Source organism: Lonchura striata, chromosome 5 (assembly GCF_050655825.1).
Source record: "Lonchura striata isolate lonStrDom1 chromosome 5, ASM5065582v1, whole genome shotgun sequence".
NCBI lineage: Eukaryota > Metazoa > Chordata > Aves > Passeriformes > Estrildidae > Lonchura > Lonchura striata.
Window position 1 is genome coordinate 29,442,861 of NC_140707.1, and position 18,692 is coordinate 29,461,552.

Genomic DNA, 18,692 nt, shown 5'->3' on the forward strand with positions numbered 1-18,692 from the left:
TCTGAGAAGTGGAATGCTTTTAGTGGAAGTCAGGAAAAGATCCTTTGCAAACAGCAGGGAGAGAACAAAATGAAAATGTGATTAAAGACAGGTGGCGCCCTTAATTTCAGTTTCTCCACTTTAATGAAAAATCTATGTCACAGCCCTAATAGAGTTAAAAATTAATTGCCCATTGTTAGCCAGTTTTCAGAACAAAGTGAGAATTTGCTCATCCTGGTATTCTACAATATCTAACAACCAGGCATAAGGATGGGCAGAGCAGGGAAAGAAAATAATGAGGAAAACATAGAGCTGAAAATATTAATAGGACAGGTACAAATGTAAAAGCAAGAATGCCTATTAATATAGAGGAAGATTAAAGAGAACACCAGAAAATTGATATTGATACTAGCAGAAAGAATAAAAATGACATCTAATAAAAATGCCATCTAATGATACCAACCCTTGCATCAAAAGCTTTTGACCTGTATCTTGGATGAAGGACATTCAAATAGCAAAAGATGTTACACAACAGTGCAGCAAAAGAGCTGGCAGCAAGAAGAAACTAGAAGATGGGGTTAACATAATGGAAATATGGAATCATACAGTTTTTGAAGTGAACCTTATGCTGAAGCAAAGCTACAGAAGACTACCAACTCTGGTAAATGAGCATAATGTCTAAGTGATAGGATCAACAATGGAGAGGAAAAAATGGGCAACAGTCCAGTAGTTTTATAGAAATTGTTGTTCTACATGGTCCAAGAAGGCAAAAAAGGAAAAAAAAAAAAAAGCAGTCTAAGCCAAACTTTTCTCTCTTTGGAGGAAAACAATGCAGCAAGTGGATAAAATGTGAAGGAACACAAGTGTCACAAGTTTTAGAGAGTTCTTAATAATGCAGACTGCTAATGGTTTCACTAAAAAATAGACAGCCATCCCTCTGGAAAAAGGGCAAATGCGCAGGCAGAAATCAGGCTGCAGGCTGCAGTTCAAGGTGCCAAATCTACACAAAAAATGCACAATTAGACTTTGCAGCTTACCCAAACTCAAACCAAACTGGTGCAAGACAGACCATTGTGAGGACAAGAAGTAAAGCTGAGTATGTGTCTCAGGGAAAAAATCTTCCTCAGGAACATCCATAAGGTGTCCAAAAATTTGCCTACACAACACTACAGAAGTGTGGCCCATGCCTTTATTTGAATGTAAAACAATTTTACTTTAATGAGCCTGTATTTTAAAAGTCTATTAGTTTCCTTCTCAGAGCACTTCAATAGATACAATCAATAACTCCTAAAATATTCATCATAAAATTCATTCATAAAACAATCAAAAAGATACTGCAATTGTATTGATTTAAGCAAGACAACCTTTCAAACCATTTGACTGTCAATGGCATGTGGGTCCTTAAAGAATTATGCATGTGAAAACTAGTTTTGTATTAAATGTTTGAACATTCTGAACATTTGTGAATCCAGAGAAAGTAAATTTATGGCAGCAGTGGTTTCCATTTGATCAACATAAAGGTCAGAGAATAGATAGATGGGGTATGTTATTAAAACAAGCTATAAACACTGTAAATGTTTCCTTGACAATGTCATGTAGTTCTTCCTCTGAGCAGGAAGTATCCCAGCTAGGCCAACACAAATGTTGAGTTTCAAGACTGAAAATAACTGTATCCAGAAAAATTAGCAAGACAGTGTACTACTTCATTTAAATAAATCTTTAAAATTAGATACCTTACAAATGTTAAAACCCACAATCTCAAAAAAGGCAAAACTCAATTATTTAACTTCTTATCTACATTTTTTAAAAAGTTAAAGAGCAATAAACAGCAACTTCATGGGATGTAGGTAACATTGCCTTACATACACTTTTCTGCTTACAGTTTGCTGTGAACTAAAAGCAGCAGAAGTTCAGAAAGAGAAGTTCATGCCAATGAAAGAACTTCCTAAGGGTTTCATTCAGAGTTGATTGAATCAGAGGGCAGTTGTTTTGATTACTCTAATGGGCTTTGGTTCATGCCCTAACAATGCAGACTAATCTGAGAGGTTCCCATTAGATTTATACAGCCTGTTGTAGACCACAAACACATTAGACTGCTCCAATTCTATGCCAGGTTTTAAAAAAAGTCCAAGAAGTGGTCAGAGATTCTCACAAGCCCAAGCAAAGTGAATGGCACAGATCATACAACCATGCAGCATTTTTTCTCCAGAATGCTTAAAATATCCACTCTGCAGAAAGGGATTTTTGCACCTTCAACCATTTTATAAACACTAAAAGACTTGGCTAATTAGGGAACAATAGTTCTGCCTAATCTACAGCACATGGTCAAAATGGTGTCTGGTATGTGGCTGGGGAGTGGTGTAAACCTGCAGCTGGAATATGCTCCTCTGGAAGCTCATGTCTCTCCACTGGTGCAGTGGATACACAGGGAATTATGGACACTTGCAATCACCACCCTGGCTGTTGGGAGCACCTGAACCACAGCCTTTGCAGCCCCATCTGTCTTTCACAAATGCTCCCCAGCAGAAGAGAGATTCTTCTATAGGTCTGTTACACAGAAAGCCTCTCTCCTCAAGCTCTGCTCTCAACTCTCCCTTCCTTTAGCATGGAAAAGTGACATTGTTTGGTCAGCTCCTACACATCCCACAGGATTTCACCCTTAATTAGTCCTGAGCAAGTACAATACAGTGTGCAACCAAGTATTCTTTCACAAATATTTCACAAAGCGAATTCCTTCATGAAGATTTCAGCATGTGACTGTCTTTCAACAGGCTGTATAGCAAAATAATTTCCCCCAGTCTAAAAGGAACATAGCTTTCAAATATGCTTTGAAATTCCTCCCACTTTGACATGTATAGAAAGTACTTCTATCATTTCCAGAATATTTTGACTGGCTTCTTAGCAGGGCAGAGAATTTCACTAACTTGGAGGAAAAAAAATTGTGTTTTAAAGTTACATTTCCAATCTCTAGAACAAGATTAATGTAAATTCCTTTTCTAATGCTAAGATTCAAGGTACTCCAGATGGCATTAATGAGATCTGTGTAGACTATAATTATGCTACCTGTACTTTTCTTCACGCTGCTTCAAGAACCCTGGCCATAAACAAATCCACAATCATGCTGGGAATACTTTTGATATGAAACAAGGTGAAAGGAGGACAAACATTTGATATACTTTCATAAGACAGAATCTACTTTACACAGAAATCTAAATGTCAGACAGGCTACAATCCACAATCAGTACAACAGCAGTTGGAAGGTTAATACAGCTCTGTATATGCCAGTTTGCCTCTTCCACTTCATTAAAAAGTTGGATGTCTACTCACCAGTTTCCTGGGGGAAAGATGTTCATCCATAAGCAGCTCTCCATCATCTTTAATCAGCAGACTGGGATTTGGGTTGCCTTGCCAATTGAAATCAGTTTTCTGGTCTTCAGATGAGCCTGGATGAGAAACTCTGTCAGGATTACACTTCAGGTCCATCTCAACATGCTTTGAACAAAAGGATAACAAGCAGTCTGATTTTTCTACCCCTATTTATTATTTTCGTGTCAGCAAAATCTATTTTGACTCCCACTGCAAGACAGAAAATGCCTATGGAGATACAGGTTTCTTTAATCAGCACAAACCCAAAGCTGTGCATTACATAACAGGTTTTTCCTTTTCTTCATCCTCAAGAGTGAAGAGTCCCACACCTCATTCAGCTTTGAGTGTAAGCTTTCATAGCAAACTATTGTTTGCAGGTACATAAAAAGCCAGGCATGCCTATAGCTCTGTACAAAGAAGGAAGCCAATAACAAACAACTCAGGACACCTTTCCAGTCTTCTCACTACTCCACTCATCCTTCTCCAGTGTTAGTGAGCTTCCCATCCACACAGGCTCCCTACTTACCCATTTCCTCTTGAGAAACATGAACAACACCCAGCAAAACTCTGCCGGACTCCAGACTGCAAGTGCCAATACCAAGGTGCAACAGAACCCCTCAAGCATTTTGAGCTCTGCCTGCAGGTAGCATGGACAAAACCTGTCTGTGTTTGCTGTCCTAAATCAAACATCCCAGCACTGTTACTGACTCTAGGTTGGGAGGCAATGGCTACTGACTTCTGGTTCTAAAGACAGTCTTGGAGAAAATAAATTAAAAATACAATTTAAATAAAATTGTGTTTTCTTCAAGTGATAAATGAAATACAAAGTTTGAAGATGAAGCATTTCACATGTGGTCATTCTTCAATTCCCAAAGATATCACTTTCACAGAAATAATAACAATTAACTTTGAAATATGAGAGTAAGTCTGTGTGCACCCGTTAGAGTAAAAAAGCAATCAGCTGTACCCAAATGGTACAAGCATTACTGTGATTTATACAGCTATTTACTACTACTTGGCAACAAGGAAGTATCACAGCTGGAAACACTGCTGTAACAACAAAGGACTAGACTAGAGAAAAGCTGTCTTGCTCTGCTGAAGGGACACCTACAGTTTTGTTCTGTTCTCCGCTGCAAAGCAATATTTATTCTTAGTGCTGGAAAAGTAATTAAATGATCAAGCTAATCATAACTGGCTGACAAAGCATCAGTGGTGGCCAAGACCTGAGAATTACTACTTTCCTTCCTCCTCATACTAATAAACAGTTAAACACAGGAGTAACTTCTGTTAGGACAAATACGAGTTCTGACCAAAAAGACTTCTTCTTTTGCCTATTCAAGTCTAGTCAAAATTCTTCAATTGTGCAAGAAAAACAAAATATCAAAAGACTTTGTACTGTCAGAAAAAAAACAGAAGCCCTTATTCAAACAAAAACTGATGATACACCAAACCTCTCCCTGCAGAATCTACTACACTATGAAGTGAGGAACCAAACCCTCAGATTCCTAAGTGCTCCTTCTGTACACTCATCAGGGCAGAAGAAGCCCACAGATAGCAAACCCTATTTTTTCCAGGTCACTGAACCTACCTGGCAAGCACTCCTACAGGAGAAGCTGACTGCTCAAATGTGCTACACCTAAGCCACAGCAATATTCAATGTCTGAAAAACATGTTCAGGAACAAATTCTTCAGTCACAGAACCACTTTCAATCTTTCTTACTGGCTTACAAAATAACCATCATAAAGTGAATTGAGAAGTGATATTTGCAGCTTCTAAAACCTCAGTATGCCTACAGTAGTGTAAGGACAACTTTCATACATCAGCTGATTAGGAGGGAAAAGAGATCTCAAAATCACTGTGTCTTGCATTTTAGAAGAAACGTTACAATACATAAATTTCTATTACCTGTTTCTTTTTCTAAAGAATTCTAGAATTTCTCAGACTTTTTTTCCTCTACTTTCTTTAGAACAGGTCAGTATGATTTAGTTAGTACAGATTTGTAAGAGTCATCAGTTGTCCAAGAAAATTAAACAATCTTCTGTAAAAGTGTTCTGTGACAACACCTTCTGGTGTTGTCATTATTTTCCTAAGAAGGAACTATTTTGGTCAATAACTGATTTGAATTAGAATATTCTTGTCACATAAATTCTGGAATCCTTTGCCAATTGCACAAGACTTGTGTTGGATTGTGTGCAAGTACTGCTGGTTCTTTCTAATTCAAATGAGGATTGTTATTATCCAGAGATAACCTTGTATGTTATCAGAGCCAAGTGCAGCAGTAGTCAGAGAACACTGATGTAATGTGTGAGTGCAAAATGAGATAATGGCAGGGTTTTGTAGTTGCAGGCTGCAAAGAGTTAACACACAGGCATAAAACAAATTACTCTCTCTCTGTTGAGCTATCATCATCACATTTCAGAACATCCTCAAATCTTTGAAACATGTTGATACAGCATTTGCTTTAGGCTTGACAAGAAGGAAATCAATTTGTGGCTTAATATCTGAAGCAATACTCTGTTTTATACTTCCTGCTATTGATCTGCTCTTGTAATTATTGTAACATTGGATTAGTGAGGAGAAAAGTATTTTTGTTATAAATTGTTTGGGATCAAATTGAATTATTATCAACAAGCAAAACTATTTTTTTTACATGTTTCTATCACTTCAAAGCTTTCTCCAGACACAAAAGAATCTCTTTCTGAACATGGATCAAAATAAGATTGTAGAAAAATTAGAGTGCAGAAATCCTAGTGGTGAGGTGCCATTATTTAATAAAATCCATGAACATCTGAAATCTCCAGCACAGTGTAGGAGCAAGAAGGGGGTCTGGCACAACATTTGTCCTTCTTGAGACACAGGAGTCACATTGCTCATTTTCATCAGGTCCATCTGATGAACCTACAGCTCTGCCAATCACACAGGACAAGCCAACACTGACCCAAACTAGTGTTAGCCTCAGCGGGACAGTTTACAGGGACTGTAAAGATTTCTGCTGTCACTAAAGAGGTCTGAAAATCCACAAACCTGAAGATTTCCTTCACAGACAAAACAAGGTGGTTGCACTGGATGTATATTGGATCCATGTGCTGAACAGAGCCATTCCCACAGTGCTTTGTGGGATACACAAGGATGGAAGCTAACTGCACTTAGCACAAACCTGCAGTGAATCCAGTGGGACAGCACAGCAGGACTGGTAAGCACATGACTGTGTCAGGGAAGGAGTTAATGGCTGGAAAATAACGAGGTTTTATACTGCATGTGAATACTGAGAAGAATACAAGATTGAAAGAAACCAATAAATTAGTTTTTGCAGGACTTGCATCAAAAGTCTTAACTTGGCAGGCTCTTACTTGTGTGGATAACTAGAAGCAAATAGTCATTGAGTGTAGGAGAAATTAATGACCAGAGCAGTCAGATGGAAGATTTTGAATCCTACAAAGAGTTAATCTGCCAACCTTCTCCACTGCTGCCACTCTCCTTACCCAAGTGAGCGAGTGTAATCATGGTAAGTTATTCAATTCACAGACATGTTGTGACAGTTCATTAAAAACTGCAGGACATTTTCAACATATACAAATACTAGTAATAAAAACCATTATTAAAATTAAATGATCCTTGGAACAACACGTTATTTAAAATCCCCTCAGAATAGTGTAATTTGCTAGAAAGAAATGGGCAGAGAATAGTTATTTGATGGTCTTAGGGTCTGACAATCTGGTAAGACTCCAAAATTTTATTTTCTTGCTATAAGATTTATCGAAGAATCAGCAATAGGATGGTCTATTCTTCATTAAATATATATTAATACACATTTAAGATTCAGCAATTGCCAGAAATGTTTGACTCAATATTAATTACAGCTTCTTAAGACTGGGAAAGAAGCTCTGAATTGTGTGACTAGCCATGATAATTTCTAATGCAGCCTTCATGACATTACCTAAACAGCTTGTACAAGCAATAAAGTTACCCTTTAAAAACAAAACACCCCCCCTCCCACAAACAATGCTAATTAATCAAAACTCACTCTAGGAAAGGCATATACCTCTATGTATTAACATCCCATACAAAAAGGAAACTCTACTGCCTCAGGCCAGCTTTTCAGCCAGCATTCTCTCCTGCTCTGTGGCTATTTGTGCCTTCATTGGACATGAAGTGTGCCATTTCAGTAGGGGCACTGCAGTCTCTGGGCCCTTATCTATATTTTTTGGTCACCATCCAAAACATTCTCTAGGAAAAACACCCATTTGAGAAGCATTGTGCTATCTATCCCTTCATGACAGGAAGCATGCACTGCAGACTTCCATTTCTCTTGTCTTGCATAATATGATTTTTGTCTGTATAATTCAGAATCACAAATTAGAATAGTGCCCATACTGTTGCCACTGACACGGAATAAAAACAAAGAATTCTGTGTTTACTACGGATTTGATAAAACGTTTGGTTTACAAATCCCAAGAGAACTATAAGTTCCCTTTCTAAGTGTAATTTTGCACAAGTGCACTGCAGATAACCTCTTCTGGAAAATAACTGTTTGGGCAGCTGGAATTTACTATGATGTCATCAGGAAACTACTGTTACAATAATCCACCCATAATGGCAAAAACAGTTCCTGCAACATTCATGTAATATAAAGCATCCTGCAACACATCAGTCTATTGTAGCAGGTGCAGTTTCTAAATAACTGAAAAATAAGATATCAGTCCTGTTATTAATATGACTTTTTTTTGTGTGTGTATGACTAAACAATCTCATTTAAATCTTCTGGTTTTGTTAAGCAGAACAACGTAATGACTACTTCAGTAATGTAACTTTAATATCAAGGGATCATGCAAACACTATAAGGAGCATTCATAAATATTCCCCTTCTGTGCCCCACTAAAGAAAAAAAGCTTCTAAGGGAAAGCTGAAATATTAAGATAACAATATCCCATTAAATATAATTACAAATTCACTGACTTTAATGACACTGGGCGACTCAAATGTTGAATGATATTTTTGTGTAAGTGTTCAGTCAATTTGAGGCTTTGGTTCAAGCATCCAAACATGCATATAAAGCAAGTGTACTGATTTATCTAACTTGTTTACCTTTCTTATATATAGTTTTAAAAGCTATAAGAGCGTTCTGATTAGTTCTTTGCTATTAAATAAAAATCCTGCTCTACAATTACCACAACCATGGTAGGTAAGGCTCGGGATCTATGTCCCATGGACTCCTCAGGGAGAGCTGTTGGGAGCTTTGTGGATGTTGTAACACCCCCATGCATGGAGCTGAGTTCAAACTGTGCTGTCACTCAAAGCAGCAGTGATCCCAGAGAAGAAAATGCATGCTACAACCCAGACAGTTGGATGTATCTAATAGTCTTTAAAGATATCTAATAGTCTTTAAAAACAGAAGTAATAATAAAAAGGCAATGCCTTTAAAGTTACCAATTTCTCATTTATATATCTACAGATTTAGTGTAGATATATAAAAAATAATTTCATAATTACAATTCCATATATAATACTTTTCCCCTGAGATCTTGCTGAGCAGGGTGATGAGAAATGTTTTATCATATGAGCTGGTCATACCCCCATATTACATAATTCTGGAGCTAGCTTGCCAAATTTTTAAGGAAACTTCCCTGTATGAGTATCCAGAAGTCACTCTGGCATTCACATTCCCACTACCCCAGACTCTCCCTGCTGGGACCAAAGTCCCTTCTCAGCAGATGGCTCCAGTGACCCCAGTGTGTCCCTCTTGGCTCCCTGCACACCCCACACTCACAGTCAGACCGGGCTGCCTTGCTGGCTCAGCTCTGGGTTTCCCAAGGCAGAGCCACAGATGTCTGGAATCCTAGTGGTGCACTAACACAAACAGCTCGAGCTGGTGCCGCTGGGGAGGGACCCCCAGCAAAGGAATCCCCAGGTTTTGTACTCTCCATGTCTGTGATAGTCTGGGGTCTTTCTGCTGAGCCCTTGGCTCCTGTGTCCCAGTGTCCTGTCACCTGGCCACTGCCACAGGTCCCTGTGCCCTTTGCTGCCTGAAAGGTCAGCACCAGGTCACAGCCCCTTGCCTGGGGCTCCCACCCAGGCACAACCTGCAGCTCCCACTGCAGCTGCACACCCAGTACCTGCTCTAAGTGTATTGTTCAATAAAACATCCTCATAGCAGGATATAAAAGCAGATCACCCTCTATTATATGTTCTATTGCATTTCAAAGAAAAAATAAACCTAAGTCTAATAAATTTGTTTTAGTTTTTCAAGGCCTGTGGTGGAAGGTGGTCAGTGGTACTTTCTGTCTGGCTACAAATGAGTATGGATTATCTAAATCCTTAGATACTGCAAGATTGAGGGTTTTTTCCATCTATAGGTGAACTTCCTGCTGGAAAAAAATGTCTCAGGACTCTCTTCTGCTATCTGTCCCCACAATGAGCCCTAGAAAAGCAAAACAGAGAGCAGGATGTGGGGATAGCTGGTGAAAAACAAGGGTTATGGAAAAACAGAGCTCTAAGGTACCAATGCCTTCACTCTCAGAAGGCTGCCAAATGCACTTTAATTGTTTCAGTGGACTAGATAACAGTAAGTCCCTCACTATGTTATCAAGGTAGCCAGGGATCAGGAAACCAAATGTGGCCCTTCCTAGCCACAAGCCACCACAAACTTTCATCCAACAGTGTCCAGATGTTAAATAAGGGAGAAATGAGGCTGGTCTAGTTAAAATCCTCTTTTCCTTATGTAGGGGTCCTATCATGGATAACTAATGACAAGGTACACAGGAATCAGCATATCTGTGCTTGTCACAGACACAGATCCTGCCTTAAATGTAGATTTCATGGGAAGATGTATTTACCTTCCTTGCATTTAAAATGCATAATACAACAATTACTTAAAAATTCAGATGCTAGGCAAGTTGTTAGACATATTAAAAAAGGACATAAGCGAAGCAAGGTTTTGCAGAATCAGTACTTTTTCAAGATGAACACATATATTTCAATCCATGGACTCAGAACTGAGTGACAGTCCAAAGCTGCAAAAAAGAAAAACTATGGTTTTGGTCTTCACAGCAGTTTTAAGTAACCACCATTTAGAAGAATTTCCAGATTCCAGCTGAGAAAAGGACAATAAGAACGGACATTTTTTTTTTTTTTCCCCAGCTACTACTGCATTGTTTTTATAAGCCTTTTGAAACACAAACTTCTGTGCAGGATGAAAATGTATAATTTATGGTATTTCTAAGTTTCAGGATACTCCGGCTGACCTCAAACAATTTTCAGTCAATTTTTTTTTTTTTTTTTGGTAATTAAGCTGTATAAAGCAAGAGATTCCTTCCCGGCCTGCAAAGCCGTTTGAAGAACGGCTGGGAAGTTTCTGATTTCTAATGTGTTGCTCACATGGGACAGATTGAATAAAAAGAGATAGATTCTAGATGAACTTGTAGAGAAACACTGAGCAGTGGGAGATGCCACAGGAGTAATAGACATTGCTAAAATTTTAGCAAGGGCAGAAGGCTAACAGTGAAATGGAACATTGAGAAATCAGATTGGGCTATTGATGGGGTGGTGTTATAACTGTCCTGCTGGGCTAAGGCAACTACTGTAGTCAGAAACAGATCCTTTAAAAACCTTATCAGAGGCAGAGATAGTCCAAAGTGATCCTTTCCCTGGAAAGCTGCTGTAATTTCTGGCAATCAGCGTCTTCCCAGTCAAAAGGTGAGCTGTGTTCAACAGCTGGGGAAGTGCACAGGGAAGCAATTATTTGTCATGTTTCAGGACATGACAAATAGCCATGCAATGACTAAAGAAGACACAGAAAATTCATCTGGAAGCAGTTTTAAAAGCTGAGAAAGTGTATTTTTGCATTGTATTTATTTAAATTGTGGAAGACAGGCATGGTGCTTGGAGGCAAGATTAGAAATTAGGTCAACAGCAGTTAGAATTATGGAGGATATATCCAACTGTCCATGCCATTCATTAAATTATAGCTTTCTTTTGCATCACCTCATTTCAACTCCTCTTCTCTCCAAAGCATTTCATGGAAAGAATTTCAATTCTGCCATTTACCTTCCAGGATGATCAGCTTTGCACATAAAATTCAATATATGGCCATAAGGACAGCACATGAACCTTCACTGTTTTCAACCCCTATTCTCAGAAATTTTAACACTTTTTGTCTGTTTGACCAGGTGCAAGATTATATTTTCACATAACAAACAAAATATCTGAATGCTCTTTCCTAAGTATCAATAATTTACTTAAGCCACTTCATTTTAAATATGTTTCTTTTCCCCACTTTGGACTTGGGTGGATACTCCATTAAAATAAAGCAAAACCATGACCAATCACCACATATGTTAAGAACATTGGAAAAAAAAAGTAAACAGAAAACCAGTTTTAGGAAAAAAGGACGTTTTAGAAAAAAGTTTTAGAACTCTATTCTAAAACTTAATTTAAAACTAAAGCCGTGAAATATGCAACATAAAGAGCCAGCTTGCTATACTTTGAATATTGCTTCCAGATGTGATAAGCTGTAGTCAAAGAAACGTGTGCTCTCTAATTTTTTTTAATATTGGATAATGTTTCTTTGAACTAGCCAGAGTCTACAATCTTTTCCTTTTAATACAGACACATTAATATTTACTGCATCTGCCATGGCAAATCTGGGCATCTGATTTGTATTAGACTAGGTACTTGTGACCCTACATGTGGGAGTCCAGGGCATCCCTCTGGCTGCCCTGGAAGTTCTGGGACCCTGGCAGGGGGTCAGGAACCCCCCTGTACAGAGCCCCAAGAGACACTGTCTGTGATCTCTGTCCATGGAAAAGAGTTTTCAACCTTACAGGATGAATTACAAGCTCTGAGTGTTTGATATGAGTAATAATTAAGTGTGGCACGGGTGTAAAAGTAAAATTTTAGGATTCTAGATAAGGGGCTCAAAGGGGACAAGATGGAGGAAATTGGGTGTGTCTTGTCCTTTTTCTCCTTCTTCATGCCCTCCATGTTTCACTGTAGTGTTGGCATTTTTCTATTGGTTTAGGCTGGGGACACACTGTTCATTGTAGGTGATATATATTGGCACATTATTGTAAATACAGCACAGGTAGTTTCTGGTATTTAATGTCTGTAACATCCCACTGAGGGCAGAGCCCCGCACACTGCCCTGCAGGACAGACCTGCGGCAGGGCAGCAGAACATGTTAGAGATAAACAGAATAAACAACCTTGAAAGCAGCACAGACGAATTATGGCTTCTTCTTTGGCAGCAGGACAGAAAGACAGAGACTTTCTACAATCTCGGAATCATCAATACCACCGATTCCAACACCTACTGATATAAAATAGGTTTTGCTACCAATTTTTTTCAAGCCAACATGTGACTCCATAGAAGGTATAAAACCACCAACCATTAGAATAGTAAACTAAAATTATGCCGATATCTCTAAACAAACTAAAATTATGCAGATATATCTAAATTTCTGCAAAAAGTCCATTAATTTTTCTATTTAAATAAACAACCTCTTCATAGTTCCTCACAAATAAATATTAATCCATTCCCATTAGTGACAAATGTAGCAAGCCCAAATTTATGATAAGTTACATAATGTTACTCTTTTGCAGCACTTTTATACTACTTCAAACATTGAGGATAAATGTGATTTCTTTAACAGTGTTCCCTAAGGAACTTCAGTTAGAGAAGCACCTGCATTATCATCAATAATACCATTCCAGTCCAGTGCTAAACTCACATCTGGTTTCACATGGAATCTGTATCCTGCTTTATATGGGATCAGGTCCCTTGAATTGTGTAAGAACAGGCTGATGGCATCCCAGGCTGTGGGCAGAGCCTGTTCTTTTATTGACAGCAGGGTACAACAAACTGAGCTGCCCACAGGTAGATGTATCCATATATCAACCCCCTGAGAGGTCAGACCTACAGGAGCATGGTCATTGGCAGTGTTAAAGCCAAAAGAGAGAACACAAAGTCCAAAAAAACATAACCACAACCTTCACAACGAAACCTGTTAATACCAGCACCTGTGAGATCTGATATGCCTGAACACTGTACATTTAATCCACAATTTTAGGCAAGTTGAAACCAGACAAAATAACATGAAGAAAAGTAATACAATTAAGTGGGAGAGTAATTTTAAAAGGTTCTGAAACATTTTCAGTAATTTGTACATTTGAAATTACTTTACCTTCTCTTCCAATGTCACTACTGTTCTGCATCATTTCCCATTCCTCTCCTGCAGAGATTTTAATTTAGTAGTCACAGCTGTTTATCTTCATTTATCTTGACTGACAGGTGCTCATAGTATTATTTAATTGTACCATGTCCTGCTAAAACAACAGTAGGAACACAATCTTCAAGAGAACAAAACAACAAAACAAACCCAAGAGATTCTGAGCACTTAGCAATTAATAAAGAGAAGTACTTTATTCACTGTAGCAGCAGACGCCCATGCTAATAGGGCTTAAAAGTAGAACAGGACACGAAGCAGTAGAGCCTAGAAGAGCTTAATGAAAGTATAACTTATTAGTGTTCCCAAAGAGACCATGAGAATGTGAAGGACTTGATAGAGAAGGATCTACATAGTTGGGGAAAAAGAAGTTTTTTACTGAACAAAAGGAACACTGATTTTCTGGCAGGAGTAAGTTAGAGAAAACATCTGTGTTCTGTGTTAGAGAAAACATCGCCATTGGGGTAGCATGCGATAAAAGATTAATGTCAATATTTAGCATAGTTTCAGTTTCACTGTATCAGTTGTCAGAAAATGTTGCCATGTAAAAGCAGTCAAAATAGAAAATAATAGGCGAGCAGGAACATTTATATCAGGAATCAATAGCTATAGAAGACAGGTGCAGAGCCAGGAGAGCACAGGCCTCACAGACAAGACAAAGGGAGAGCTGAAGGTATCCAATTAACTAATTACTGCTACTAAAAACTAAGAGTAAAGAGAGTTTCTTGCTGATAGAAACCATTTTCCACACCACAGTGGGGTCATGGGGAGGGCAGGGACCACACCTGAGCCCTTTCTTCAAGAAGCTGAAGGAAGCTTAAGTTTGGCACCAACAAGTCTCTTCAGCCCTTCAAGAGAAGCTGAGGAGGCACCATGGAGGAGCACATCCTCTCAGTGTGAAACACCTGGGAATACTTCTACAACTTACACCAGCCCAGGATTATTTATTCATTAACTTTGTTGTCCTCAGCGCTCCACCAAAACATAAAATTTAAACACGCTGTTACATCTACCAGAACATAAACAGAGAATTTCAGACCTCAGGTGCTTTCCACCTGCACATAGGCTGGATTGTCACGGTGATGGCCATGCTTTGGTGAGGTCTTCAAACTCTGGGAAGCATTGGAGGTGTCCCGCTCCAGCCTGCGCGTCCCACCCCGACAGAGCGGCCCCCGCAACGCCCCTCACACCGCGGTGCCCCAGCCCTGGGAAAGGAGGGGAACCGAGCCCACGCCGCCAGACACACACACGGAGCTCCGCGCTCCCCGTCTCTCCCCACGGGCCGGCTCCTACCTGCCGGCCGTGCCGGGGCCGCGGGGAGAACGGGAGGGCAGCGGCGAGGGAGCGACAGCGGCCGCCCGTCGCCCGGCAACGCCGCGGCCCCGGCACCTGGGGCGGCCCCGGGCCCGCCCGTCCGTCCGTCCGTCCGTCCGTCCGTCCGTCCGTCCTCCTCCCACGGCAGCGGCCCCGCCCGATCCCGCGCCCGGGGGAGCGGGGGGAGAGGCTGGAGCGGCTCCCGAGGCTCCCGCGGCCGGAATGGCTCCCGGCTCGGAGTGGCAGAGCAGCGCGCTTGCAGTGGGAAAAGCGGCGAGGCAGACTGGGGGAACAGGGGTGGGCAAGGAATTGAGGGCAGGAACGGGACGCGAAAGGCGGCAGGACGCTGTGTGGGATTTGGGTGACGGGTGCTCACACGCTGAAGGAGGGGTTGGGGACATCTCTGTTCCACACAACATCCAAAACCTTTGCCGGCCGATGGAAAACTAACGACATTATCATGCACAAAGGTGATCCCATATGCCTGCAATGTGTGCAAAAAATGCAACTTGTGACAGATACAAGGCTGGTTTCACCAAATGATTTTACATTAAAAAAACCAAACCAAAAGCAAACTAACAAAAAACCCCAAAACAACCAACTAAAACCCAAACAGATTCAAGGAATAAATTTCCAAACCAGAACTGCCAAAAGATTAGACATGTAAGAATGAAGTTTGTAATAATCTGGATCCAACAGATGTGATTCAACTTTTGTTGGTGACACCATCAAACATCTCAGTTCAAGACTGCAGCTCTAGTGCAGCTCTTACCATTCTCACTCACAGAAGATATCTACATTTCCACATTTCAAGAAAGCATTTGTAAATCAGGCACCTAGGAAGATGTGATTCCTATCACATCCTCCTAGGTGCTCAGTGGTCCCACATGAAAAGCCTACTTTTTCAAGGGTTTACATTCAGGATGGTCCCAGCATTTTCTTGGGAACAGCCCTTAGCAGTGTTTCTCTCAGAGGCAGGAAGGCAAGAGGTCTGGAGGGAAGGTGCAGAGTCCTGCCTGCCATGCAGAAGCGGCGGGGGTTTTGACCACACTGACATGCAGCTCACCCCATCACACCTTCTTTGTGAGGATGTGGGAGAGCAGCAGCTGCTGATGGATTGCATCAGCATTTCCTCTATAACTACATCCAATTTACTTTAGGATTTGAAAAACACTTAGACCATGGGTCAGGAAATGTGTTGACTCCCCTCTTGCAGGGTCTGATGGTCAATTAACATCAGAGAGAATCAGCAGGGGTCTGATTTTCCAAGGTGATGAGCACGCTCAGCTCCATGTGGTGTCATTGCAATCCAGCTGTCCATCTTCACAGGAAGGAAGGCAATGGGCCTTGACATGCTCCAGGAAGGTAGTGTGATTCAGTGAAAACAATACTGAATCAAGCATCTGCCCCTGGAATTTTATTCCCAACTCTGCCTTTTTTTTTTTCCCAGGTAACTAGCTCATATCACCTTGACTCAGTTTCCCAACATACACTTTCTCGGGGCACACTTCCCAAAGGTTATCTGTGAAGCACATGTACTGTGTATGCACGTCTGCATGGTAATTTTCTCCTTTTCCTTATTTTGCTGGAAATAATCTACTTACGGACAATGCAGTCTGAACTATTGAAACCAATTGAAGAAATGCATCTTTCCATCACTGAGGAAGAGAAAATTCTGGCACCATTTCAGGGTAGATACAGAAGCTTTATGTCTCTTTATTCAAAGTTACTGTAATTGTGCTGGCACCATTCCCAGAGCTGAGCTAAGGTCAGTGAGAAATCCTTAAATTAATAACTGCAGAGCTGATGTGATGTCTATCCAGGAACCATGTTGTACATTCACAAAGCTTTATAGGAAAGAAAAGTTATATTTCAATTTATTCAAGAAAGTTTTAGAATATTAGTATTGACAATTAGCATACCTGGAACCTACCTGGAGACAGTGGACCCGATTTTGATCTCACAGTTCACAGGAACTCCACAAAATGTGTTACTCTGGATTAATTCCATTTGTGCTACCCAAATGAACAGGAATTGGGTGAAGTCTCCTCTGAAAGCCAAGCCTAGATAAATATGCTTTTCCTTTGGGAGTGTTATTTTACAAGAAGAGATTTGTCCGTTCTTCCGGTTTTATTCAGTCATAAGCAGCATCCAATCAATCCAGTCTATAATTAATATTATTGATCAATGGATAATCGCTGTTGCTACTTGCATAATTAACATTTAAGATTTGATTGTCCTACAACTCAGAACCAGAGGGGACTTTCTGGTCAGAGAAAAGTTTTCTACTATTGAACATAACCCATCAGACTCATTTAGATATGTATTATTGTCTCCCCCCTTCTGAATGATTGTTCAAAGTGTCTCTCTGAAGGTAGTTCCCCTTGCAGCCTGATCTCTTACCCTCATTAGTAAGCCTTGTGATCACCTGTTTTCTGGTGAGAATCCCTTTTCTAGCACAACTTACAATTTCATAGAATCATAGAATAGTTTGGGTAGGAAGGGGACTTTTAAAGGTCATCTGGTTTAAGTAGGTAATACAGAACAAGGATATTCATCTCCATTTTATACAAAAAGACAAAAATCAAAACTAATCTGAGATTAAGTGGAGAACTCATCCTACAGTACTGCCACCCCCTTGCAGACTGCGGTTCTGCTAGAAAATATTCCCATCTTCTTGTATTGCACAATAAGCAGAACAATGGCAACTTTGGTAATTCTTCTATTGGTTAAGAACTAGCAGCTACTGTAGCATTTTCAAAAAAAATCAGCTCAGGTCTGCAGAAACAGCTTTGAAGTCTCGACTGTGGCATTAACCTCATGATTTCATGTGATTGAAGTCACTGTATTCAGGAGATGATGTAAGAACAGTTTCAACCACAGCAGGTGTTTAGAAGTTCATCATCAGAAGCAATGCATGAGGCTGAGAGACTGAACCAAAGATCCAGAGGATGACAGGAGTCTGCAAATTGAATTTATTTTTCTGTTACTGCACCTGGCATGAAAAGAAAGGGTAATGAGAGAATCCAGTTAATCAAACATCTCTGATTCAATGAATCTGGGCATTTGTTTTTGCTCCTTTTCACAGGCTTGTGTGAATTCATAAACTGCAATCAGAAGGGAAAGCTTCGTCAGGAAACATTTGGCATTTTGTACAAAGCTGTATCTTTTCAATCTGAACTAGACCTGGAGAAACTTTTGATAACACTGTTTTAACTCAGACTGAAAGATGGGCATTCATAGTTTCATATTGCCCTTGCTTCTATAAACAAGTGATCCACACTACTGATGTCACCAAAGCTGCACAGCATGACAGAACCTGTCTCCTCTCACTGCTGCATGCTTGCTCAAGGAAAGTGAACACCCTCCTTGGCTTGGTAAAGTTTTGGGGTACTAGAAGGCAATAAAAACAGCAAATGGTACCTTGTCATGGTGTAGAGCCTCTTAGGGAAAATGTAAGCTTAAGACAGGCTTCAACTGTGTTGGCATATCTCTTTAGCTTAAATCCTGACACAGCTCTCCTGGGAAGGAAGAATTCTGGAGGAATCCCACTTATTTTAAAGCAATACCCAGTGCAGATGCCACACCAGAGGAATCTTTCCTTCCTTTGCACTATTGCTTTAGAAAAGCAGATTCTGGTTCATGACCAAGAGGTTATACTCAGAAGTAGTTGCATTACTGTGCAGTCAAGATGATTGATTGGGATGAAAGACATGGGGTAGCAAAGGTGAGATAGGACAATGTATTAATATTTGAGCCAATGAGCCAGGACTGCCTAATTCCAGAAGGGCTATTTCCTATTTCTTCCTTAAT

The 18,692-nt window shown here is 40.1% G+C and overlaps 1 protein-coding gene across 7 annotated transcripts in view; it reads right to left on the bottom strand.

Annotated features, from left to right (window-relative positions):
• The window catches only part of LRRC56 (leucine rich repeat containing 56), a 59,888-nt gene extending 44,804 nt beyond the window's left edge, over positions 1 to 15,084 (bottom strand). For 2 of the 7 annotated variants that reach the window (XM_077783774.2, XM_085581651.1), the window contains exons 1-2: positions 13,524 to 13,661; positions 3,307 to 3,471 (exon numbers count right to left, since the gene is read on the bottom strand). In XM_077783774.2, the coding sequence (XP_077639900.2) occupies positions 3,307 to 3,462 (156 nt within the window). In that variant the 5' untranslated portion in view covers positions 3,463 to 3,471; positions 13,524 to 13,661. Of the gene's footprint in view, positions 1 to 3,306; positions 3,472 to 13,523; positions 13,666 to 14,604; positions 14,838 to 14,858 lie in introns of those variants that run through there. The other 5 variants (XM_085581653.1, XM_085581652.1, XM_085581656.1 and 2 more) reach the window with 5 other exon arrangements.
• Between the last annotated feature and the right edge of the window lie 3,608 nt (positions 15,085 to 18,692).